The sequence below is a fragment of the Triturus cristatus genome, chromosome 2_1, assembly GCF_964204655.1.
Source record: "Triturus cristatus chromosome 2_1, aTriCri1.1, whole genome shotgun sequence".
In the NCBI taxonomy this organism is placed as follows: domain Eukaryota; kingdom Metazoa; phylum Chordata; class Amphibia; order Caudata; family Salamandridae; genus Triturus; species Triturus cristatus.
The window spans coordinates 968,827,015-968,854,962 of NC_140581.1; the positions used below are offsets into that span (position 1 = coordinate 968,827,015).

At 45.3% G+C, this 27,948-nt stretch overlaps 1 protein-coding gene across 1 annotated transcript in view; it reads right to left on the reverse strand.

Annotated features, from left to right (window-relative positions):
- The window catches only part of FREM1 (FRAS1 related extracellular matrix 1), a 578,635-nt gene that overhangs the window by 198,691 nt on the left and 351,996 nt on the right, over positions 1-27,948 (reverse strand). Inside the window, exons 22-23 of the mRNA XM_085633804.1 lie at positions 16,263-16,404; positions 1,113-1,308 (exon numbers count right to left, since the gene is read on the reverse strand). Coding sequence (XP_085489930.1) covers positions 1,113-1,308; positions 16,263-16,404 — 338 coding nt within the window. The remainder of the gene's footprint in view (positions 1-1,112; positions 1,309-16,262; positions 16,405-27,948) is intronic.

The following is a 27,948-nucleotide window of genomic DNA, read 5'->3' on the forward strand; positions in this document are numbered from 1 at the left end:
GGCATAGAGGACTTTGTTGTTAACCATTTTGTTGAGGAAGCCCAACAGGGATAGAAGCAAAGGGATAATGGAAGTGTTAAACCTAAGACTGACTTAGAGTTAAGGAAACAGGAATGTAATTTATGGATTGAAGAGCTAGACGGTCAGTGTGTTGTTTCATAAAAATTACGCTGTGGTATAATTGGATAAGCATTAAGGAGATGTTTAACGTAAGGGTAATGCTGGTTTGAGTAATTGCTACTTTCTCAGAGGTTCATGGGAAGTTAATGGATGTGTCTGAGTTCAGGGAATAGAAGTATAATGTTGTATTGTACTCTTGCAAGGGGAGCATAATAGTGGTATTGCGTGAAGAGAGACGTTGTTGACAGTTGGATTATTGTAAGCTGACTGTGGGTGGGTTTGCTGCCTTATAATCACAATCAACAAACATGTTTGAAGGATGGGATCAATCACATTCAAAATGACACAGAACCCTATTGTAACTTAAGTCAATGCTAAAAAAAATCAGTTAAAATTAACTAAACATTTCAGTCATATATCAGATTCCGATTCAAATGTAGGGCTGCAGATAAATATATAAGTGGAGAAACTTTGCAGGGTTGATAGATTTAGAGATGTTCTAAATTTGAGATCAGGGGAGATACAATGTGTCCTCCCTTTGGAGGCTAACAACCCTTTAAGAACCTTCCCGATTTTTGTCCATCCCATTTGCATGTGTAGGGTAGCTTTCTAAAAAGTAGTAGAAAGTTTGAAAATGGAATGAAAAGTTCCATAAATGTCCCTATAGTTAAATAGGTTGTGGGGGGGAATGAAAAATATTATCCTTGTAGATAAAAAAGATCAAACACTTACTCCGACGGATTGAACACCATGCATACACACCACACATGTAAGTTTACGACAACAAGAGTATGCTTAAAAATGTACAACTTGTCCAGAATTTCAGTGAATCCACTGAAAGGCAACTTTCTAAAGCACGATTGTGAAATTAACTGAAACCTTTATTTATTTACTATATGGCCTTTGACCAAAAATCTTCAGGAACATACGTTTGAGTCCCATTGGTATGAGTCAATCCTGCCGCAGTGTGAATACAACAGTAAGAGAGTTACCTTTCACCATGTCCTTAATAATAATGTAGAAGTGTAGAGCTGGTGAACGGTTGTCTCCATCCCAGAGATGAAAGGTGAAACCGTCTTGACTCTTTGACCCCATGGCTCCAGTGTGAACATACTGCAGCAAATTCATGTCTATGTCATTCTGCGTGCAGTTCATGCCTTTTTGGAGGGGTGTCCATGCTTGATGATTCTAAGAAAATCAGAAACAGTTTTAGTTGTAGCTTGTCATTAATAAATGAACAACCAGCATTCTGACATCATGCAAAGATTACTCTAAAGCAGAGTAGTAGAAGCTATATCTATTGCACATGACCTGCAATAAACAATCTTAGATAAAAAATATCTACAACCATGATGTCTATATTATAATGTTAAATAATGGAGCAGTGGCGGCCACTAAGTTTAGGAGGGAGGGTGGCGGACAGGGCACACACGCACATGCACACACACACATTCACAGGCATGCATTCGCACTCACACAAACACACCCATTCACAACACTCATTACCAAACATTCATACACACACACAAATGCACAAAACATTAATTTAAAAAAACAAACACACTTACTTGTAGCTGTGCCTCTGGAGGTCCCATGAGGCTTGACCTAGTGTCAGCCAATGAGGGTAGGCAGCAGTCCCAACGTCATCACAGGGTGGGATGAGGTCAGTGAGACTGCTGACCCCACCCCATTCTGTGATGAAGTGTCACTGATTGACACTCGACCCTGGGTGCTTCAGGGCTTAAAACTGAAACGCCCATGTGCAAGGCAATCAGTGACGCTACCTCTCGTCACTGAGAGGAGGGCCTAAGGGACCTTTGCTGAGCTGAGGAGATCAAGCCCACAGGAGCTGTGACTTCCTCATCCCAGCAAAGTTCAGCTCAGGCATCAAGGAACCTATGCATTTTGCGCATGTCTGGCTCCTGGCTGCCTGACCTGAAAATGAGCAGTGTCTGTCAGGCTGACCATTGTTCAGCCTGACGGGCACTGTTCATGAGGGGCAAAAGGTGGAGGGCCATGGCCCCTCAGCCCCAATGGACAGTCTGTGTCTGTAATGGGGGTGTTACTGGAGGAGGGACCCACCCCTTATTCTCATACCCTCCCCCTTTGAGTGTTGTCCTCCTTTTCCTCTGTCAGGTTTTCCCACAGAGTCTTACTGCTCCTCATTTGTATATATAGTGATAGTGAATCTCATACTGTTGTGTTTGACCCTCTGGCCCATTAAACATTTTGTAAGAAAAACACAGTTTTGTTAATTTTGGGGCCAATTGATGACACACACCTGTACCTCCTCTAAAAACCTTTGAATGAAATTCCAAGATTCTGATTTACGAATCCAGTATTTGCAAACATGACATGAAGTTTCCCTTTCTGATAGTGGAAAATCTTACAAGCAGACAGACTTTTCCACTGCCCAGTATGATTCTCACGAAGCAGGTGGAGGATATTTCCAGGGGCAAAAGCAGAAGGAGTTTTTGAAATCAATGGATAGCACTGCTGAAAACCCACATTTTTAATGGCTAAGGGAACTTTCCACATTCTGCTGCCTCAACCTTTCCTGCACAACAAATCACATATTTGATGGAAATTTAGTGAAATAGACCTTCCATGCTTTGGCCTCACACCACAGAACATTCTGTTACTAGATGCTTGGTTGGGTCAACCAAGCATCTAGTGACAAACCTATCTTGGGCATCACAATGAAGAGCTTTCTCTCAGGTGAAAAAGGAGCTTTAAGGCATCAGTTTTCTCTGATCAGGGACATAGCTCATGTTTCACAAAACTGACTCAAGCCCCAAACAGTTCTGCTAAATCTCAAATAAAACAAAACCAACTAGTTTTAGCTTATCAAGCGGATTTATATATATTATATTTATATAACAATGATGGAGTATCCTTATCACCAATGTAATGGTCCGCCCGCTAACTTTATATGTGGAGGACCAAAGTTTGGCATCTGCGTATACTACTTAATCTCCGCCGTGACCAAACTTCTCAGGTGGCTGACAGAGTAAGGGCTTTCAGAACAATGGCTATTTGTCTGCCAGCTCAATTTAGATGGTCAGACATAAAGTCATTTTTTAGGTCGAGCCTGGGCAGCGCATGTGCTGCTCTGTGAGCCATGCTGTATTGAGTTAGGTATTTGAAGTCCCGCCCACTCCCCGCCCTTATTTTTCATTGGCTTGTGTCTTGTCCTTTGTAAATGCTGGCTTCTGATTGCTTAATTGCCTTGTTAGTCCCTCCTTAGTACTGCCTTGTCTTCACTTGAAACCTCCCATGGCGACTGGCTCTTTTACGTTGGTTGCGACACAATATTTTTTGTCTGTAAAGCACTATTTTCTTAAAAGAGTTTCTGGTCCTGCAGACATGATGTGCAGTGCGCCATGCGGGCTTTCACTTTCAAAGCAGCCCGTCCCCCATCCCCCTCTTTCCATCAAGATTCCTCACCCAGAGCGCTCCTTCTCTAATTAGGAGAAATTGTAGTGCAAGGATTAGGTGGAGGCGTGGGTGTATGCTGAACAGCCCTCTTTATTGTGAAAACAGACACTCAGGGGGCAGAGGAAAGCGGGACCCCAGACTGCGCTTTCACTTTCGGTTTGTTGCTTCTCCGATTACAGGGCCACTGAATAAAACAGTAACACTGTTAATAAAACATTTCCCCAGGGAAAGGTTGTTTAAAATGTCTTTAACATCTATAACCATTGCCAGGCATGCGGCGGGGAGGGGGGGGGGTTCCAAATCCATCCATCACCCCTAAAAAAAATGCAGTCTGCACTGAAAGGGCAAGGATGCCCATCATCTGCACCGGGACACCTGTGCTGTCCCAAAAATACACGTTACAGGACAAACATTAACTGCAACCTACGTGTCTTATATGCACACCTAAAAGGCACAATGGCACTCTTAACTACCACGTGCCAGCAGAGACATCACTCATTTATAGATGCGCAATTTCAAGTTCACGTAGGAGCCTTTTCTTGATGCCACCACACCTTCGTACTTGTGCAACTCTCAAGGCTACCACCAACCCTTACTCACTACGTGTAGCTTTTCTTGTGGAAAACTGAGAAATACAAATAGTATGTACTGGCACCAAGTTCGCACCTGTGGTGAAAGTATATGAGGGTATTCAGCTGCACTTCACGTGAGCTACGTAATAACAACGGGGCATTATGTGTGCACTACATATAGCCACAGAAAGTGGAGCCTTCTGAGAGTACAGGAAGCTCAGCAACTGCATCAAGCTGCATGTATTTACAAAAGGTGCACTACTTAAAGCATTTTTGTTCCAGTCCCTCTGCAGTGTGTGTAATGGGCAAAGTGCACTTTGTATGTACTGTCTGAGGCCCTAAAGAGGAGTTGTCTAAAATATTGGTAGCCACAGCTGCAAACCATGTACACTCAGTGTCATAGGAAGGGGGGTGTGGTGGGTGCGGGCCGCCCCAGGTCTCATCACTGAGGGGGAGTGACAAATTGATAAAAATATGTGTTTTAAACACATATTTTTGCCATTTTGTCAAGCCGGGGGTGACAAGAAATTCCCGCACTGGGTACCACCTGACCTTGCTACGCCACTGTGTACACTACCTATTGCTGACAATTGCACCCTGTGTGCACTGTCTGAGAGTACTGGAAGCCCACCAGCGCTATCCTAAGTGCAGTGTATGTCATGAAACGGGAGTCTTTTCAAACGACAGGAAGTCCTTCAGCTGCATTCCATATGCACTATATGTAGTTAGAAAAAAGTATACTTTGTGTGTAATGTCGGCCGCCATAAGAAGTGGTGTGTTGAAGTAACACCGAGCCATTCAGCTGATTTTCATGTCTCTTCACATGCACCGTAAACAAATTCGCAAAAGTGCACTTCAGTCTTTCAGCTGCATTCTATTTGCAATAGGAAAAGACAAACAAGCATTTGGAATGCAATAGGTCTCGCATTAGCGAGAGTTAAAGCTATTGGCATTGTGAATGACAATGCCTTTTATTTATGTTTTAAAAACCAAAACATAAATAAAAGCCATTGTCATTTACAATGCTATTAGGTCAAACGCGCCTAAATGCGAGAGCGATTGCATTGCAGATGCTAGTTACATTCAGTCACTTCCAGGAAACCCTGTCAGTAAGGGGCAGTAAAAAAAAAAAAAATGTACCCCATGGCATGGGGGGGGGGGGGGCATTTTGTTTTGCTTTTTTTAATAAAAAGATAATCCCACTTTGGGATTTTCTTTTTTGAAAATAAAATAAGTTTGATGCATTCTGCAGCACACTTAGAATGAGTAAATTGCCTTTAACAATTGTTTATGTGCAGGAAGGTGTCCCTTCCTGCAGATAAACAATCATACTTGCAAAGGGTGTCTGCGTCTGCATTTTTTAGCAGCGGAGAAAGGGAAAACACAGGGGTGTGCCGTATCCTTGTGATTATGGCGCATCCCAGCGTTTTTGAAATGATGCAACGCGGCGCTGCTAAATTACTTTCAGCGCCGGGCAGCACTGCATAATTTCTTTGTAAATATGCTGCCTAGTCTTTTGTTGAAGGAGAAGATGATTAAGCCTAGGTTTTTTGCTGTTAAACGTCCTCCAAATATAGAAGTATAAAAATGTGCAAGGGGCGAATATTGGGTTATTTATATTGCTCACTCCTGATCACTTGATTAAAAAAACAACCATATGACCAGGACTGCAGTATACAACCTTCCCAGGTTATTTGTTGATTTTTCAATCATGTGATAGAGAGTGAGCAATAAAAATCCCACAGGTACTGTATTCAGGCCAATAGTGGTACTACAAAGATGTACCAGTTTCTCTGATTGCTGCAATGTTACTGGTCTCTATATTATACCGAAAATCTCAATCTAATGTTTTGGAGAAAAAATGTTATCTTTAAGCATAACGAGTCCCTGCCTGACCGGCAAACAGAACTGGGTCCTGTTTGCAGCCTCTGGAACTGACTTCCCCAGATTCTACATTGACAGATCAGAGAAAAGGACAGACTATTTTCCTAAAAATGGTGCCCTGCAACTTGAAGCAGCTTTCAGGGTAAACAGTGGATGGCAAACAAGTTCCTTAAAATATTAACATTCATTTCTTTCCCACTCTTGCATGTGTCCATTGTTCAGCAGAATGCTTGCATAACTCTCTGAAAGTGTCTTGATCTCTTGCCATCTCCCCAGTGGTTGGCTGTGAGCAACATAGGGACTGCCCCAGAGCTGATTGGCTGCTGACTCACACTGCTAGCTTTCATTGTATAGACATGAGAACGGGATGCAGTGATAGCTTTTGTATCATTTGATTTCCCTGTCATTTGTTTTCTTACATTTGCCATGAACATTTTTTGCTACGTAGGCCCTCATTCCTGTCCCTTTTTCATGCACATTTCAGCAGTTTTTCCTGGTGAAATCTAGACGAGGTAAGGAACTCCATCTGGTCAGTTTCCCCTACAACTCTAATTACGCTTAACCCACGTGTGGTGTTGCAGTCTAGTAGTCAGGCACGCATGTGACCCACCGTGGTGCCTGACGGGGAAAGCGCGCTGTGATGCGCGCATTAGGGACAACGCCATAGCGGAGATCATTAGGGTCTCCCTCTCTATATAATAAAGTATCTCCCTGCACACGATCTACATGCTCCTGTCGTCCTTCCAATGGTGATATATTACAACAGGCGATGAGCGGTAACAAAACCCCGCTGCATTGGCTGCCCGACGTGCCTCCCCGTGCCGAGTTACAACCATGGCGCGAGGCGCGCACCGTCCCAGGAGCTGAAGAGAGGGAGACCGGTGTCATTGCGCCTCAGCTCCCGAGTGCACCCGGCCACGCCCCTGACCGCCGCGAGTGATTGACTGGCTTGAATAACGAGGTGAGCAGCCTGCCCTAAGGCTCCAGCACGCTTGTGCTCTCACGCCCTGAGTCAGCTGAACCCAGGCGGGGAATCAAGGGAACCAGGAGTGTGCACATGCCCATCTCCATCCTGAATGAGCTGCCCCACGGGTACCTAGGACGCCACTGAGCCCATGCCTCAGACCAGACTAACCAGAGCAGCTCAGCACACTACTGACTGACCCTACGAACTACTCCCCACAGAGGGTGCAGCCTCAAGAGCAGTATTCTGATACCAGCAGTCTTACTCCACACGCAGCCACATTGCAAGCATCCTCACCAACTGCCTGGGGCAGACTAATAGCCGGCTTGGGCCACTGTACACGAGTCAGATGCCATCTCCACTAGCACATCCCCGGCAGTCCGCCATTGACGCCACCGCTGATCCCGCCACGAGTACGCCTCAGCAAGGCTACCGCCTATCACAATGTATGCCCAGACCTTCTCCCTCACGAATCCGGTTCCCTTCCTTCCAAAACCTGGCGAACCGGCCATGAAGTGGGCCGACTGGAAGGCGTACTTCCTCAACTACTTATCCGCCCTTGAAGATCAAGGGCAAGAAGAATTCTCCAGCAAACGAAGAAAAAAAAGACTTCTGCACAACTTAGGGCCTCAAAGGTTGAGGGTCTACGTAAACATGGTCATGAAACAGCGGGACGTGTTCGAGCACGCTTTGAACGATTTAGATAGCCACTATCAGCCAATCATTTGCACAGCCGTAGATAGGTACAATTTTTTATAGCGAAAGCAAAGTGAAACGGAGACAGTAGAAGATTATGTCGCAGCTCTCAAGAAATTGGCTGTCAATTGCAAATTTGGAAATCTTCATGATAAGTTTGTGCGCGACCAAATAATAATGCACACTGTCAACACCAACGTTCAAGAAAAGTTATGGGTGAGTGGAGAAGCACCATTGCACGAGATTATTGCCATCGTCAAAAGAGCGGAACTGTCCAAAAGCTGTGCAGCGGCCACCAAGAAGGACACAGAGACAAAGCCCACAGTCTGCAAAGTAAGTGACACTAAAACTCCCAGTGACAGACCAAACCCCCCCGTAGGATCTAGGACCAACAGGCGCCCCACTAAGTTCTCCACCGGCCCTGCCAAAACCCCTCCGGAGAAGTCAAGATCATGCTACAGGTGTGGCAGCCGCTCGCACATGGCCAATGACAAGTGTTGCCCGGCATTCCACGTCAAATGTTCCTTCTGTGGAATGGTAGGCCATTTCGGAAAAGTCTGCAGACGAAGACCCCGCAACGCATCTGTAAAATGTGTCATGTACGACTCTGAACCTGAACCGGGGGAAGGGGACGGGGACGACTATTGCATCTTGTGCATTGACGAACACGTATGGGGCATAGATAGTCATACCAGAAAGAAACCATCTTGTTTGTTAACCATCGGGGGTCCAGATTTCAATGGTCACCGATTCAGGGTCCCCGTTCACAATCATACAAAGAGAGATTTGGGACAGCGAGTTCGCCAACACAGTAGGCAGCCAACTACACCCCACAGATGTACACCCAGTCACTTACACGGGGAAAAAAGTCCGATGATAGGATTCCGGCCCCTTATGTTTGAGTTCAACGGAAGAGTCACCACAGGAAAGTTATATGCAGCAGAAAGGGCCCCTCTGTTCTTAGATGGACCGACCAAGGCGCATTGGGCATCCAACTCCACCCTAGTGGAGAAATTCAAGTTCTCATGGCTGACAACCCGCCCAGACCGGATCTGGATATCTTGAGTCTTTGGTGGGACCATAGGCCAGCTATCAAAATTCATGCAAAGGATAGTCCTCAAGGACGGCGCTGCACCAGTCAGCCACAAAGTGTGGAATATCCCTTTCAACTGCAGAGAAGCGTGCAACTGGAAGTGCAACGCCTCAAGGACGGCGGCATCATAGAACCCATCGAAAGCGCGGAGTGGCTGGCGCCCTTGGTCGTGGCGCGAAAACCAAACGGGAAGGTACGGTTATGCATTGATCTTCGAGAACTGAACAAAAACATTCTGGTGGACAAATTCCCGTTTCCACGCATCAACAAACTGTTGGCCCAGACCAAGGGAATTAAATGGTTCTCTACAATAGACCTCACTGCGGCATACCACCAGATCCTGCTTCATCCCTCATGCAGGAAACTGACCTCTTTCATTACCCCGTTCGGCTGCTACAGATTCCGATGCCTACCCTTTGGACTAACGACCCCGCGTCGGTGTTTCAAAAACTCATTCACAGATTATTCAAGAACAGCAAAAATGCCCTATATTTCCAGGACGACATACTCATTATGGGCGCGACCAAAACGGAACATGATGCCACCGTCCGGAAGGTGTTACAGACACTCTCAGAAAATGGTCTCACGGCCGAAGTGGAGAAATGTAAATTCGGACCGCGCACTGCCACGTACCTGGGGCACAAAATCAGAGAAAAGGGAATCTCTCCGAAAAAGGCAAATGTGGAGGCCATCAAGGCAGCGCCCCAACCTCGGTCCAAAGAAGACGTCCGTTCATTCCCCGGCTTGGCGGAATTCTACAGTAAGTTCGTCCACAACTTTGCCACAAAAAACCACAGCATGCGCCAACTCTTGAAGGACAAGAACACTTTCTGCTGGACACCGGAATCTAATCTTGAATTTGAAAGCATAAAAAAGGACATCTGCGAAGCCATTCCTCTTCAGAGGTTCGACTGCTCAGCCGCCAGCATATTGACCACTGATGCCAGCGAGAAGGGGATGGGAGCGGTCTTGTTGCAACGATCCATGGACGGCAAGGAAACCACCATAGGCTTTGCGTCACGCTCGCCCCCAACGAGGAGAAATTCAGCGTCATCGAAAAAGAGATGTTGGCAGCTACCTGGGCTATGGACAAGTTTCGACAATACCTTTGGGGCTCCCGGTTTCTCCTCAGAACGGATCACAAACCGCTGATTAAGGTCCTAAACCCAGCAGCCACGCGACTGCCTCCCCACGCATTGCAAAAATAACCCTCAAACTTCTGAATTTTGTTTACGATGTGGAATACCTGTGGGGCCATAAGAACAAAGTAGCAGACTTCCTCAGCCGATCTGCCGCCATGGAGGCTGCACCCAAACCCTGCGACTGGGATGAATACCAAGTTGCATTCACGGAGGACCATGAAAACATCATCAGTGCACAAGACTGGACCACTGTTCCCTGCAACGTGTGTGCCCGCTCATCTATGTCTCCTAGAGCGCGCAGTGTAATCTGCGAAGCGCGCACACGCAGCTGAGGACAGTTCGCGTCGCCGCTTTTAAAATGCGTGCAGCGAGAAAGGCAGAGGGAGACCACCCGTAGTTCGTGAGCAAGTGGCTCCTGCTGCATTTCTTTTGTGTAAAAGGGCTCGGCTGTGGGGCAGATTGTATGCTTTTTTAAAGTAATCATGTTAATCACAGCGCCCGTGTGCACTGCAATTAACATGAGTTCTTTCACAAAGGGACACAATCTGCCCCGCAGCTGTGCCCTATTAACAAAGGAAAGGCAGCAAGTCTACAAGCATGACGTGTGCTTTTAGGTGCTTCTAAAAGCACACGTCCTGCCTGTAGACTTGCTGCATTTCTTTTGATAATATGAGGCATCATCATCGTGGTGATTCGCGGGCTGTGGGCACAAAGACTGGCCGACCTGGCCACGGGGACGAGTCAGTAGTCTGGGAGAAGACTGCAGTGTCGCACACTCACTGACTGGCATGGTCGGTCCTCGTGCGATCAGTAAACACAGCACTGATTGGTGACGACAGGTGGTCAGAGCGGGGAGAGGGAAGGCAGCGTTGGAGGCGCAGAATGCTGATTACCTGCATAAGGGACAGCCATGTGATTGCTCTCTACAGTCCTTGCAGGCCCGCACTGAACCTGAATTTCGCTGGCAGCATAAATTATAGTTTTAATATAAACATATTAGTGACACTCTCGAGTGAGGAGAGCAACACTGATGCCTGTGACTCTCTAAGTTCGACCGGGACACAAACTTGAACTGCCACCTGCTGCTGCAGCCCTAGCCTCTTTTCTTGCCCATTCTGGCTGATGACCTTCAGCCCCAAGCAGTCTCACACCTCGTGATAAAGCAATCCAGCGAAGTGCTGAGCCTGGAAGACACACTCCCAGACTCTTGAGGACAGACAGCAATCTGGTGAGTCAAGTACTCAGAGTCTAATGACTGCACTGTCCTTGCATACATTTCATTGGAAATAATTTGCATATTTGATAGCTATCCCAAAGCCGGATTGTGCGTAACTAACTATTCGCTGGATCAAGAAAACCAGCCAGTGCTTAAGTTAATTTGTAAAAAAAGGAGGCCACTGCAGCTTGCACCACACACTGCCCCTACCATGCTTCCAATTATAGTAACAACACAACTACTAACCATCACACTCCTTCCACAAGTGTGACAATTCGGACTATTACAGGCCCCCAAAGCTTTAAGAATGGCTTGGGCAGCAGGTAATAATAGTTTACAACGTATATTGAATTAATAATTAACTCTTGTTGTGGTCATTTCTAAATTATCCAGACACTGCCACCTTCTGGCATACTGCCTACAGCGATGGTGTTGACAAGTAAGTGATGGTGCCAACACTGGAAACCACCGGCTCAAATTAAGCACTGAACCCAGCGCTAATAAGATGGCAAGCCATCTTTTTCGAGACTCTCCACTTGAACACGCGGACAAGCGCCACACTGTCAGGGATCCAATTTGGTTGCCTGCTTTTGAGGAGACCGCAAGGAATTTAGTGCGCCCAACAAACCACTAATGAGAGCTTTGGCAAAACCCACAACAGCATGCAAAGAAATAAATACAGAAGCACAGATGGTCCCATAATCTATGAGAATGTTACTGTTTCACTTGGATCCCTCCTCCTTGCATCTGGATCTACACCTTTGTTTGAAATATCATTAAGCTCTCATATGTGTTGTATAATATGTCACAATTGCTTTAATTTTCATTGGACCCTACTGCGGAGGGTGGCTGATGCACAGAAAAATAGGTATTTAACGCACATAAGGGCTGCCTACTATAAATCTACAGACCTTGCTTTCTCGCCAGATCTGGAATTGTTTGGGTCTCGGCTACCACACAGCTCAATCTGTGTGGTTGTGAAAATACCTATGGTAAACTTGCAGTGGTCTTAGGCGCTGCCCACTGCTTCCCATTGGTTGGCTTTATTTTCACTATCAGCTTGCTCATTATTAATTTCCTTGTGTGGGTTTACCTTCCTTTCCTGTTTTCCCTCCCCCTGGAACATAGCATCTTTACTTCCTTCAACCACTTACTTTTCGGGAACTGAATGTTTCTTTTTGTTTCAGCACTCCATGAGAGTGCATGTGTTTTCCAGCTGTCTCCCTCATGTACTTCTCTTCCATATTCTTCTATGGTTCATGCTTCATGTTGCCCTCTCTTGCTGTTGTGTTTCCTCCCCCGCTATGTGTTTCATGCATCTTCGTGTGCTACTCCACCACTTTGCTTCTACACTTCTGTTCTTCTGCCAGAAGTGATATCTTCCTCAGCCTCTTCCCATTGCTTCCCTCCCCACTCATGCTCCCCCAGGCTATCTCCTCCTCCCATTCCAACTTAAAAGCACTTTTGTGCTACTTCTAGTCTATTTTTTAAAAATCTACTATTCCATCTGAGATCTGTAAACTTAAAACATTTTGTAGGCATGCATGCGCACTGCAGCATACTCGTGCCTACAAAATAGCATGACTGCATAATAGTACTTTCCATATTTTAGCTTTCCATTCTGCTGCACAGCATCTTGATAATGCTGAATAGCATAGTTAAAAGGTTTTGGCAAATAGGCTGTAAAAACATGACATATTTGGATTTTCCAATGCTTGTTATTATTTTGCTACTTTTGCTGCAAAGACGTTCCAGGCATTTACTACACATTCTGAGCTACTCCTCAACAAATCCTGGTCTATAGAAATGCTTACCCTTGATTATGATGGTCTCTTCAACTGTATTTATACCGTTGGGTATTTTACTGTCTACCTCACCTTACTCCTCGCCTCCACAAAATATGTATCAATTTTATGTCTGAACGAGTCCTCCAAAAATTGAAGAAAACGTGAAAAGCAGTGCAGTGCGTTGCATAGTAATAGAAAAGTGAAACCATTTTAGTTCACGTGGAGACCAGGGAGCAAGTCAGAGTGTACGATGGAAGGAGAGAGTTAAGTGGGACAGAGTTTTTTCATAGTTGAGCTCATAGACAGAGGAGCTAAGAGGTCCTTATCGATGTCAGATGAGGTGATCACTGAAGAGAAAAGACTAGTTCCATTCTGAACTTCGAGAGTGATGTGGTGAGCCTGAAATCCAGAAGGGGTTTTCTTGGAGGTCCTGGTGCGTACACTGTCCCCAGTTTTCATTCTTGCATTTCTCGATCTGAAGTCTTCCAATATCATGATTTTTAAGCAGGTGAAACAGTGGACCTGTTGTTACTGATTTGTAGGTTTCAAGCCCTAAAGTCGATGCAGTCTTTGATGGACAGCATTTGCAGATTCATCACTCTCCCTGTGATGTGATATATATTGAACCCCGTGATGAGATGGGCGGTGGATGCAATGTCATGGAGCGAATGCGGAGTGATGGAAGCTGGTGAGAAGAACATTGCCACCACCCAGATGAGAGAGGATCTGGGTTTGTGCATTGCTTCTTACTCAGATAGAGCTGTGACTGAGTTCTTTAATGTCTCTCAGGAATTGAATAATTTATCCAACCAACCACTGTTTCCTGTAAGGTGACCTTACACAGCCTCACACAGAGTAACAAAATTAGAGGGAACATTGGTCGCTGCTCCCACATGTGCGGTCTGGTTCCCGGCACAGAGACCTTACGCTGCCGCACACAGAGGAAAGAAATTAGAGGGAACTTTGGACTGGACTTCTGCCTACAACAACGACCCAACACTAGCCCGAGTAAAATCATTTGTCACGCTAGGGTGGCCTGAAAAGAGGCATGTGCCGGAAGAAACTCGGAAGTATTGGGAAGTGAGGGATGAACTCTCCCTCAGTGACGACGCCGTATTTTTACTCAGGGGCGACAAAGAAGTTCCTCCCCACACGCTATGGGATTACATCCTATGCATTGTGCATGAAGGCCATTTAGACATCGTAAAGTCCAAGAGGATACTCAAGCAATTATACTGGTGGCCCGCCATCGACACCTACGTGGAGAAGTACGTACGGGCGTGCCAACACTGCACCAATGCGGACAAATCCCTAACGCTGCTGCGGCCCCCGATGGGAGGATTCACCACTCCCGCCAACCCCTGGGAAGAACTGTCAGTCAACATATTGGGGCCCATCCTGGACTCGTGGGACGTACCCAAATATGTGATCATCCTGGTTGACAGGTACTCAAAGTGGCCAGAAGTGGAAGTCTGTAAAAAACGCGGACACGGACGAAATCATCGCGTTTCTCACTAGCGCATTCTTGAGGGAGGGCATCCAGAGAATCATCACCAGTGATAACGGACCCCAATTTACATCCGACAAATGGGTGGCCTTCACCCAGAGGAACGGGATTAAAACACAGCACACACCAATGTATCACCCAGCAGGCAACAGCCTAGCCGAACACTTTAAACGCATCATCATGGGCTCAGTCCAAGCCGTCATCAGCGCTGGCAGGAACTGGGAAACAGAACTCAAGAACACAATCTGGGCGTACCGCATCACACCCACGCTGATGGGATACAGTCCGTTCAAGATTCTATGTGGCAGAGAACCATTTACGAGGGACAATCTCGTTTGGATGAACATGAAACTACAAAGCAAGTGGTCCCTGGCGGTTGTTCGAAGCAACATCGAGAAAGCCAAGAAAATCTACAAGGCCAACTATGACAGGAGACATGGCGCACAAGAAGTCTCTTTGGCGGTAGGAGACTGGGTCAGAGTAAAGATAGGACACCTGAGCAGGAAAGGGGACAGCAAGTTCAGTAAACCACTGCAAATAAGAGAACTCTATTCACGCTTTGCCCTTTTGAGTGATGGCAAAGTATGGTCACACGGCCGCATGGCGAAGTGCAACAAAGTCCTTCAATGGTCAATGGAAAGCGGCACCAACAGTGCTGGCTACGACGGCGAGGAAACAGACACCGATGTCGCTTCTACACCTGCGACCTCCAGAAGCTCAGGCTGCTCAGGGGGGACAGGGGGTGACATAGGACCAAACAACATTAGGGGTTCCACCTCAGGATACTAGTGATGCAGGCAACCTAGCCACTAGGCAAAGGACACCGAGCGTACACCACAAGAGTCAAGCAGAGAGCAACACACAGACCGCATCTCAGGCACAAGGGACACAAGGGGAACAGGACTCTTTGACATGCACCCGTACAAGCAGGGTAGTGGTGCGTCCCAGCAGATACAAAGAGTTTGTAATGTAAAACCCAGGGAGCGATCTCTCTCTCTCTCCGTCCACTCTCGCTCTCCACACAGTGTAGCGCCCTCCATCTATCACCTCCAGGCCGTGTTCACGTTGTATGTATATATGCACAGGAAAGCTTGGTTATGTAAACTTTTTGTTCTTGTTATTAAGGGGAAGATATGTGGTGTCGCAGTCTAGTAGTCAGGCACCCACGTGACCCACCGTGGTGCCTGACGGGGGAAGCGCGCTGCGACGCGCGCATTAGGGGCAACGCCAAAGCGGAGATCATTAGTTTCCCCATCTCTATATAATAAGGTATCTCCCTGCACACGATCTACATGCTCCTGTCGTCCTTCCAACGGCGATACATTACACCACGTTCATGGTAATTCTCCTAAAAACGGCTCACGTATGGCAAAATGCATTGTTAGAAGAGGGTATATAGGTACTCAAGGTATGGCGAGCATTTTTCTGACCCTGTCCATCAAGCTGTTCAACGTCGTTTTGCTGCACATTTTCAAAATCTGCCCATCTTGAATTCACCAGGCGAAGGTGGTGCCAGTTACGCATCTTTGGGGGAACTTGGCACAACATATTGCACAATTTTTTGTGAGTCTCTTAATATTTCTTATGATGCCTGGGCAAAAAGAGCCTGAACCTTTTGTATTACATGATGTTATTTGTGATGACCATGGCTCTTGTAAGGGGCCTTTGATTTTATAATAACATTTATTGAAGTTGCCAAGCTAACCAATGACAGCTGGGACTTTGGACTGTACCCGAGCATTTTATCCACCTATCACAAAGATGCATTAAAGCACCCAAAAGTATTATAGAAAATCACAATGGCCGTCATAGCCAGTTTGTCATACCGTAAAACATAACTCACCTTGATTTGAAGCTCTCCATTTTCAGGAAGTGTTTCAAACACATAGAAAATCTTTTCTCTCGGAGTGTCTTTATCTTCGGCTGAAAGCACCACACTGGAAATAAGGCATCTCTCTCCCATGTTTACCTCTATTTCGTTATTCCTGAAATAAATAACAACTATTGTTATGTCATTTCTCCTCTAAAGTAATATAGTGTGGTCATATTTAAATCCCATTCTTGAAATGTAATGCTTTAGGTCCTTTAAATATTATTATTGATGTAGTAACACTACACATTATGCAGAATGCACTGTGTATAACATTCTAGAAATATAAAAGTACAGGTAGTCACTATTTAGAGTACTTGTTTGTTCCTGAAAAGTGCTGGTACTCTGTCATTAAGTGTATTGCACTAATGCTGAGTAGTGCAGGTACTCTCTCTGTCAAATTAAAGAAGTGCAGGTACTCTGGTTGCTCTGCTCGATATAGACATTACTGACTGACTAACTTATGCAAAGTGTTAGAAATATGTGAAGTTGTGCTTATGCTCTGGCCAAAGTTTTAAAACAGAGCGCCACAGACTTGGGGGGGTGCGGCGTTAGGACACAAGACCACCATGGGCCGTGTTCACTCTGGCGCTCATGATGTGCTGCCCATCATGACAAAATTAAAATCATTTATCCACACAATAGAAAGGAAGGGGAATTCAATTTCTATGATTCTGTAGAAGCTGCTCAGTTTTCTCAAAGGAAGACCCTTTGGTGTTATAATACTGCCCTAGCACACATAGGGCCCGATTCCTATGTCGTTCGGAAGGCCTCCAAATCATGTCATGCTTCGTCATAGAGCGCGCATCAACACTCTGACACAGACCAACGTACAGAGCAAAGTGAAAAAATATTTTTTGCTTTGTTCAACTGTTGGGGAGCCAAAAAAAATTCTTCTGCCCCATCTGGCTATAGGATCCTCACAACTAAAAAAAAAGCTAAATCATCCCATCAAGTTCTCTTCTCAGAGTCTGTTGCAGGGAAGACCAAGACACTGCTGGTAACAGGGATTAAGTGACGCTAGAAACAGTACTGAAGGAACCTACTGTAATCATATTAAAGATGGGATTGGCCCAGGAAGACACTATGGCCATGATAGGAGAACTCAAGTCTCTGAAGAGGGACATGGCCTCATTCAAATCTTGTTTGGAGACAGCGGAGAGAAGGGTGATGATAATGGACAGCTAGTTGGACCACATAGATAATGGCCTTGGCCTTGGATGTAAACTGTGGCTTATGCACCAGAAAACAATACACATGGAAGACAGGAGTTCTAGAAACTATGCCCATTTATATATATGGAGGAACTTGAAACTGCCATATTCATGACATCCTTCCTTCCAGAAATGTGCAAATATCCTTTCAATCTGGCTTTGGAATCCCAAATAGCACAAATGATTTACTCCAGAAACCATTAGGCATCCTATGGCCATCTATGCTTAAATATTATAAAGTTAGATTTCAGTCTCCTGCTGTGAAATGGATCTCCTGCCGGACCAGTACATCTACTTTCTCACTAGGTAAGTAGTCACATGTTGAAGAGTGTTTCAAAGGGAGATTAACCACCTTAAAAATCTAGAATTTAGTTTGTTTTGTTTTAAATCATAGGTCTTGTCTACCCTGCTGTTTAAAGCATGCAGTGCATATCAGTGGTGAGTGCTCTCTCCATTTCTGTAAGATTCCCTCATTCTGTGGGCAAGAAGATAATTTGCCACTATCCCTGGGGCAAGCAGAGTTACCCCTCATCTTCTGGTGAATCCAATGAGCTTTTTCAACTCTTTTGATCTGCTTCCTCCTTGAGGCTGAGAACATGGCCAAACAGAGACTTGGCATATTCCCAGATGTTCTAACCTTCTGTATCCTCCCTCACATTTCAGATTTTTATATTGAATCTAAGCACCCGATTCATTAAGTCGTCATACTTCAGTTGTAGGACCTACACTTGTTTGTCGAGAGCTCCAGTCCTCGAAACTGAGGCCTACGTCTGACAGACAGTTCATTCATAGTGCTCATGTTTCTCATTTCTCTGGTGCACCTTTGTTCCAAATTGCCTCAAATTGTTTGCATCGTTTCATTCAGGCTTCTTTTAATTTGCTCCAACTTGTTGTGAAAAGGCCTTCTTTTCACTTTGCATCTCTTGGATACAGATTTAGGTCACCTTCAGCGAGTCTTGATTCATCCTAATATGACATTTTTGGGCTTTGTATACGCTTTTATCTCTCAGTGTCTCGTTTGCTTACGCTTGAACCAGTATGAATAGGTTTTCTTCCATCTAAGTGTTACGTCTATAACTGTTTTGTGGGTTTCCATCACCTTCTGTTAAGCCGCGTTGTATCCCTTGCTGGTTCTCCTTTTCTCACTTGTGGACTTTCTTTTCAATGCATTCACCACTTGGTATCATTTTTAGGTCTCGCCTAGGCAGTTTATGTGCTGTCTCTCGGGACATGCTGTATCTACTGTATGGGCTTTCAGCACGCCAATCCGTTTCAATTCGTTCCTTCACATGCCTTTCAAAATTCCTTTGTTTTCATTGGTGAATAGTGTATATTGGTCCCTCCTTTTGCTGTTTTGGTCACGACCTGGCGACTGGCCCTGTTACATGGATCATTTCACTATTGGCCATATGTTAGTTTCGGCGCACTACTGGGCTTGTTCTGGCTTTCGGAACGAGCTCAGCCAAGGGCTGCAAATCATGGCAATGTGTTTTTCATCCTATATCATTTTTGGTTTCTTTAGCTAAAATGTCCAAATCTTAAATAGTATACTTACATAATGTAAATGTAGTTTAAGAAGAAGGCTGATAGTAGGATCAACCTATTTACATTGTGCTTTGACAGCCTGATTAATTGGTCCCGATTAAAGAGGTAAACATGCTGCTATATCTCTGCTTTATGAAAATGGAAGCAGTTTTAAGTTCCGTGCTTTCAACTTTTGATGCTTTCTTTTAGGTTTCAATCGTTGGTGAAATAAAGCCAATATCAACGGATGCCTCCTCGTGCTCTACAAACGTTGCATGTAATGTGAGATTACTAAACAATATATCCGACAAGTAGAAAGTGCAACACTGCCTCAGCACCACCGCAGCAATACCTCAGCATCAGCGCAGCACCACATCAGCAGCAGTCAGAGTCACTCAGCACCACTGCACCACTGCAGCACCACCTGAACATCACTCAGCAGCATCTGCAAACCACAACACCAGCACAGCACCACCTCAGCATCACTAAGTGCCAGCGTACCCCCTCAACCCCAGCACAGCACCACCTCAGCATCAGCGCAGCACCACCTCAACATCAGGACAGCACCATCAGAGCAACACCACCTCACTAGCAGCGCAGCACCACCTCAGCATCAGTGCTGGGGTGCTTCTCAGGCAGTACAACTCTGACATTGGCGACGCGAGAAAGCACCATTTTTAGAGCTTGATCAGAGACTCGGCTTCACTCCAGCAGGGGTATTGGGGTGCATTTCCCTGACATATAGCTTCCTGTGCACTGGGGCTTTGATAGGTGAATCACTGATTCACGTACTTCCGCCCAGCCTTAGAGGGCTCACTCTCTCATTTACTAGGCCAGACTGAATTGCATTCTCTCGCACACGCACCTATTAAAAAAATTACCAACATCAATGAGCACGTACCAAACCAGACATCAATCCACTCACAGTCTCAACCAATATGCCCATGTGTATTTTACACAACAATGCAAGTTCGACTTGAAAAAGATAGACCTTTTGCCTTTGTGAATTATTTTTACTTTTTTAGCTTTTTGAACACTTTTACCCTATTGGGTTCCTTTCTTTGCAATATCCCGTGGAGTTGCATGCAAAAAAGAAGATTTTTGTTGTTAAAAATCCCATATTTAGCTGGAATAACTTTCTTAAAATAAAGGCTTGTCAAAGGCTGTTAATTTTTGTAAGTAATCTTAGTAAGAGTAGCCTAGAAAACGGCAGCTGATGCATCATTGTTATATTAATTCGTTTTACTTATGAAGAGAAAATGAAATCGAATTTATGGTCCGCTAATGTTGCAGATCTTGGTAAATCATGTCTCCAAATGTGCTAATACAGGCAGGGGTGCATAGAATTAGAAGATGCATAAACTGCGCGAGCTGATACTTGTAACACGCCAGAGTACAAGAGCATTTTCCAATTTAAATTCTAAAATAATTCAGGATTCGGTATGCTGCACAGCAGTAGGCAACTTCATGTCCGGAACGTCCATGAAAAATCATTATTTTTAATACGTGAAAACTCTGTTCGAGTTGCATGACTTTTCATTTACATACGCGCAAATAGCAGTTTATTGAAGTTGGTGTTAATATGCAAGTTAGACAGTAGAGGATGAACCAACCAGAAACCTGCATTCAAAGTCATCTGGATCTATAGCGCTTTAAAGTCAACCTTGTGTTCTTTGCCATCCATCCATCCCTAATACGTTTAAAAAAATGTATCTATCTTTTTCCAGCCTTACTTATCGTAACATTGGCCTGGGGCTTTACATGAGCACCAGACTACATTACACATTTTTATGTTTTTTGGGCACGAGGTTGTTAAGCGATTTAGGGACAGGACCTGAGCCGGGTCCCCCAGGTATAATGTTTGGCTGCTCTGGCCGTTGGGCCACACCTCCTCCCGCATACATTACTGCTCTGATTACTTATCGGAAATCTTCATTATCCTAAGTCCTTAATGACCTCATCACAGTTATTACTCGTGAGATGGCTCCCGCCTCACCACATGCCTAAAACCAGGAAGTAGGAGTGGATATTTCCTTGGCCCACCGATTAAGGGGTGGTATAAGTCATAGCGGGCCCCTAAACCCTCCTGAATAGGAACCTTCCTGGTATGAGCCCACTGAGGACAGCTGCTCTAAAGAGGGGAGGGGAGGGCAGGTTATAGTGACGAGGGTATTACAGACGAAGGATAATAGAACCCATCATAAATTCTAGACTGGCTCCGAAAATATCACCTGAAATTCCTACACCCTGAGATCTGTGATGTTCAAAAAAAAAAGTTGGTATTCGTACAGATCCCTCCATGACAGATTCCCATTAAGGAAACCCTTTACAGCCCACAAAGCTGCTACTGCTCTTGTTTATCTACCTTGAGTAATATCAGGAACAGAAATGTGGCAATCCCATAAACTAATGAAATGGCATCTCTAATCCATCTACTTTTGGAACTACTGGAGGTTTTATTTATCCGGTTAACTCCATCAAATGTACAAAGAAATGGTCTGTCTTTCTGGAATCCTATTCCCATATAAATATACCAAAACCACTCTCTTTACATCCAAGGAATGAAGTAAGGTGTCCTCTTGAGGAAGGCTTGAGAATTTTTTTTATCGTAGAACGACTTCCTGCTCCCTATGAGACACAGAAGGAACTTTAGTTTAAAAAAAGAAGAATTTTCCTGCGCGAGCTCAGCACCAGGCATGGGCGTAGGAAGTGTGGGGGACGCGGGGGATATATTCCCCCCCAGATTTTGGAGTGGGGGGGGGCACACGGGGGACAAGGGTGGGGGGGACGAGGGGACAAAATAATTTCCCCTCTGCCTTCTGTTATTTGCAGGGCCGTTAGCACGCGAAAGCGCTACCTAATGGCCCTGCACTTGACCAGCCTGGAGTAATAGAGGCCACCCGCTCTCTGCCTTTTGTTATGCTCCAGTAAGGCTCAGCCGTTCTGGGAAGGGCAGAGAAGGAAAAAAAACGCTGTCTCTTTTCCTTCATGGCAAGGACCGTGTCCACTACTCCTGATCTGCCTCTGGCAGCTGCCCTCCCCTCCATCTCTTTCTGTCTCTGTCTTGCTCCTGTTTACGTGCTGATTTCAAGAGGCAGCTCTTAAGGTACTCTCTCTTGCCTCTCCTTTTCTTTATTTGTTCTCCTGTGAAATGGATCCAAAAAAGGCGGAACACTTTGGCTGGAAATGTCCTCATTTTCTGACCGTTTTCTATTCAAAAGAAAAACATCAGGATGGAGAGAAAAAATAATTAAATACCTAAATAAAGCAATACAGAGTGGTCAGCAGACAGGCCAGATTGTTATTTACACCCACACACATTAGCGCCACTTTACAGAGTTTGCCAGTGAAAGCGCTACTTTCTTTTTATCTTCTTTCTTTGAACAACATTGTTTTCCCAGGGTGGGTAAGTGCGCCATTCCTAAAGGGACTGCAATACCTGGTTGATGGGTAGAGGGGAAACGTTTAATATGATCGTTTTTAACTGTTTTGATTATTTTAGCTTATAAAATGTGGCTCTGTATTTGGGGATGTGGTCTTTTTTAAACCAAACTGCTTACATTTTGAAAGGATATAAGCAATGGCTATTGAAACGGGTCCCTTGGTGGTCCTGTAGCCATGTCCTGGACTTTTCAGGCAAAATCACTTACTGATTTCTGAATAATGAGTTTAAAACCTTTAAGGTAACCAGGTTGTTCCTGATTACAGTTCACATGCTTTGCTTATTCTTGCATTCCCTATGAGTGTTTGCTTTTTCCAGAGTGTTATTCATTTTTTTTTAGGCAGCATTTTACTGTTGTCTAGTGCATAATTTGAATTTAGTCGCAGCACAATTGAGTTGTAGCTGAAGGCAGTGCGAGTTTCTCTCAGTGGGGCAGTATGGTGTTCAGTGTGGGAGAGGATGTGGCACTCTGGCCAGAGCTGCTGAATTTGGAACTGGAGAACCATGTTCAGCCTTCATGACCAGTCCACCAGACCTCACTCCTGACAGAACTTATTCCGATGCTACACCTTAGAAGGCCCGATAGACCTTAGAAGCCCAGTGTCTTAGCACCCGCAGGTGGACCCTAACAGTGGCAAGTCTGACTTAACCTTGAAGGCCTGTCCACCACAATCCATACTGCAGTTCACTTCCAGTCTTACGGACAGGCATACGAAGAAGCACACCCTAGATCGACAGTGAATCTGTCACTGAGGTCAAAAGACCCTTGAGGCCAGTCCACCTCACCCATTGGTACCTCCATTTAGCATTAGTAGTGCAACTTGCCAGGGGTTGGCAATGTAGGATTTGCATGCACACCAAACTTAGGGGGTGATTATAATGGCGGTGGGCCCGCCACGTCGCCCCGTTGGTGGCGGTCCTACCGCCATTGGTGACTGCATCACAGCCCGCCATATTACAATGGCGGGTGGTTCCCTGGCGGTCAGAAAGACCAACCACCACGCACCCGATGGGCTCCTTGAGCCCGCCGGTGCGGCGGAGGGGCTCGTGGTTCCTACAATGCTGGTGGTGCCTACCAGGCACCGCAGTAGGGATTACGATGTCCCTTACTCACCAGCCTTCCATGGCGGGTTCACCTGCCATGGAAAAGCTGACGAAAGGAACATTGGGGGCCCGTAGCAGGCCCCTTTACCCCCAGCCCCCAGACCTGGGATGCATCTATGATGCCCCCCTACATATCACTGCACCATGTGGCAGGCACTGCATTGTGATTGCCACGTAGTGTAGTGATATATTTAACATGTCCCTTTTTTTTACATTGTGGCGGATGATGCAGCCAGCAGCATCTGCTGCAATGTAAAAGATAGGCACTGCGAACGCCGAAGTGGCGGTCGCATTGTAATGCCTATCATGGGGCCGCCACCTTGAAGGCCAGCGGTCCCATTCCCCGATTCGATGGCAGACGTACTGAAGTCCACCTGCCATCGTAATCAGCCCCTAAATTTGCAAACTTCTTGGTCTCTACTTCATGCACAAACACTTTTAACATGTGCAGCCTGCTTTCGGGCCACTGGAGTTATGCAGCAATGGAGGCCAAAATGATGTTGCAGTGTAACTATAAATTATACATTTTCGGTTGAATGAATTGATTGCATACTACACTCTCCTACAGGTATTAATTTGAGTGTAATTAGGAGTGTCTTGGACCAATTGTTTTCTTTACTAACCTTTGCAAAGGGCCATACACTTCACAGCAACATAAGTCACATTTCTTTTAGTAATTTGTGATCCGTTTGAGCTACAAAATTGTTTTGGGGGAAATCATTAGATTATGCAGCAGATGATGTATTATGTGGCAAATATAATACAGCCATAGTTAAGTGGAAAACATTTTTCCACTTAACTTAATTTTGCCCCAACATTGTAGTTGATCAATTTGTAAGTTCCCCAAACTCAAAAGTCGAGTTTGGGCACAATTTGCATTTTAAAAGCAGTCCTACAACACAGGGCTACTTTTAAACTGACCTCATGCTTCAGCAGTGCACACATGCAAGTGTAGAAAGGGCTGCTGGCCTCTAAACTGCCATGCTCTATTATATTGTGCAAAAGTAGGTCGCACACTGCTCGTCACACCAGCAAGTTGCCCCAAAGGACTGTGGGAAATGTAGTGGCGACGGCGGGTACGCCTATGCCACGATGTGTAAAAAGAACAGTATGTGTTGCGTTAGCCATCCCTGGACACGTGTTTCGAGGTAGTTGCCTCTCGTCAGCAGGGAGCAGGTCAGTGTAAGGGGGTGCCGTGTGGGCTGCCAAAATGTAATTAAAAACAGGTCAAGTACCTCTCATGGCGCGCAGGTGCAGATCCAAGGCTCGTCAGCCCGTTGGCTCAAGGGAGCCGTAATAAATTGTGCAAAAGTAGGTCGCACACTGCCCGTCACACCAGCAAGTTGCCCCAAAGGACTGTGGGAAATGTAGTGGCGACGGCGGGTACGCCTATGCCACGATGTGTAAAAAGAACAGTATGTGTTGCGTTAGCCATCCCTGGACACGTGTTTCGAGGTAGTTGCCTCTCGTCAGCAGGGAGCAGGTCAGTGTAAGGGGGTGCCGTGTGGACTGCCAAAATGTAATTAAAAACAGGTCAAGTACCTCTCATGGCGCGCAGGTGCAGATCCAAGGCTCGTCAGCCCGTTGGCTCAAGGGAGCCGTAATAAATTGTGCAAAAGTAGGTCGCACACTGCTCGTCACACCAGCAAGTTGCCCCAAAGGACTGTGGGAAATGTAGTGGCGACGGCGGGTACGCCTATGCCACGATGTGTAAAAAGAACAGTATGTGTTGCGTTAGCCATCCCTGGACACGTGTTTCGAGGTAGTTGCCTCTCGTCAGCAGGGAGCAGGTCAGTGTAAGGGGGTGCCGTGTGGACTGCCAAAATGTAATTAAAAACAGGTCAAGTACTCTCATGGCGCGCAGGTGCATATCCAAGGCTCGTCAGCCCGTTGTGGCATAGGCATACCCGCCGTCGCCACTACATTTCCCACAGTCCTTTGGGGCAACTTGCTGGTGTGACGAGCAGTGTGCGACCTACTTTTGCACAATGCTCTATTATATTCTAGGGACTTAAAGGTAGTTCTAATCCCCCTGCCCTATTATGTACTAGGGCCTTATAGGAGAGGTCATGCCCATCATAGGGGTACCCTAACCCATAGTGCACCCTAGTGTATGTAGGTATTTTCACTGTGTTTTTAAGTGTCTCTTTCAGAATAGCACTGGCTATTTAGGCAGAGGCCAGGGTCAGTCAGTCAGGTACCACCAGTACCAGTCAGAAAAAAGTTGGGGAGTGCCCAGGGCCCAGGGCACAGGGTGGCTTTGCAACACTAGAGAAACACAAACTCAGAATTTAAAACATAACACCATGGTTGGGGGGTTACCTTTAATAATCAAAATTGATTTCTATCCTAATTAACCCATTTTCCAACATTAGGATAGGGAAAGACTGGGGAAAAATCATAACCTCCTAATCTATTTCTTGAAGTTTTAATGCAGCTCTTTGATGACGGTTAATAGCTCACTGTTCAATGTTAGGATTTTAACTTATAAATTGCAAATACCAAAAGAATATCTCAGACAAAAGCAGTAACTCACTGACCTATTTACATGATATGCATTTTGTGATCTGCGTGGTAAACGTTCTTTGCAGCAGGCATATTACCCCACTGTGGCTACCTTACCATGAGTTAAAACTTCCACTAGACAAACCTTCGATCTCTCTCGATAGAGAACAATAAAGAACAATAACCACCGAAGTTATCTTCACATTTTTATTGTTGCCTGAAAATTGCTGGAGACCAGGAATGCAGCAGCAGGTACTTTTCAAACCATAATGCACTTGCAAATACGACGCCCCCTCTCTAAGTCAGCGGCCTTTGTTTGCTTTGTGCATGAAGATGCAAGATTCATATATATGTATTTTTTAAACATTTGGTCTCATTACTATATAAATGTAAATAACAATAAAGCATATATGCAAACTGTGACTACATGCCTGCTTTTCTCAAAATTTCACTTCGAAAGTATGCGATTGTATTTGTTTAACGGGCGGTGATTTGTATAGGGTCACTGGAAAGTCCACAAGGTTGTCCCTGTCCCCCCCAGAATTTTAGTGTATCCTACGCCCCTGACGTTGTCACGCTGAATACAGCAAATACAGAGTCCCTCTAATAATAAGATAGGCAGGATTGGCCTAATTAACAACGTCATTTGCACTGACGAGTCTCTGTTACTGCCACAAAAAGCTGGTTTAAAGAGTGCAAGATATTCAAAAAGGGCTACCTTGCACTCATATAACATTTTACTGCATAAGTAAATATAACACAAGGGGCAGGAACTACAATGTGGGCTAGACCTTGAAAGTTTGTGAATGCCAACTAGTCAGTTTGTGGATTTTATGTCAAGGTATGCTGCACAGAAGTGTCTTCGGACATAAATATCATGTCCTAATAGGCAAGTTTACAAAGAAACTGTCAGCTAATATTGCGAAATTGTACTCTGCATACAATCCCACATTATTAAAATACCAACACCTACGCATTAAAAACCACTCCAGAGCAGCCATCCTGGCAGGAAATGTCTAAAGCAGTGCTTAATTTGAGCCGGTGGTTTCCGGTGCTCGCCACCAGCACTTAATTGCAAGCACCAGCTCCAGTGACAGTCCTCCACAAGGTGATGCTGCCTGTCTACTTTAGAGATGAGCACAACAGTTTTTAATAAGTCAATATATATTGAAAATGAATAATACCTGCTCTTCACACCATTATTATTGCTTTGGGTGGCCTGGAATAGTCTGAACTCTCATACTTTTAGGACTGCAATTTTTTAGGAGTCAGTAGTTGTGCTGGTACTGTCAGTGGCAGCATTGGCAGGGGCAATGGGTGGTTCAGGCTGCAGTGACCTCCAAAGAAGGACCCTGGCACTTACTGTTTTTACAAATTAAGCACTGGTCCACTATGGCAGCTGACTGCTGAGCAGGTACACCTTCATTCCAACTTGTTTCTTTTCCATGCTTGGCACTTACATGACCCGCATGGCAGACCTAAGTAGGGCAGCTTTGCTTGGGGAGGAAATCCCTGATATGGCTGGACTTCCTGGTACATGAAAAGCAGTGACACTTCGATGGGAAGGTCACAGCTTTTGATTGACAGCTGGTGGACGCGCCAGCTGTCAATCAGCAGTTCGAACATTCTAAATTGGTATTGATGATTCAGGTTTTCTTTATTTCTATAACTATGAACATTAATCCAACATGGAACATTACTTTGTGTGCCTGGTTAGGTTTTCAATTCCACTTTCACCACAGTCTATTTGAATGTGCATCTGTTCAGACTACACAGCGCCAGGACACCCTTCCGATAGAGTTGTGAGCTATACAATGTAGTAAATGTGAGTTCGACAGAAGTGGCGTAGCGAACCCCCCCGCTTTAGCAG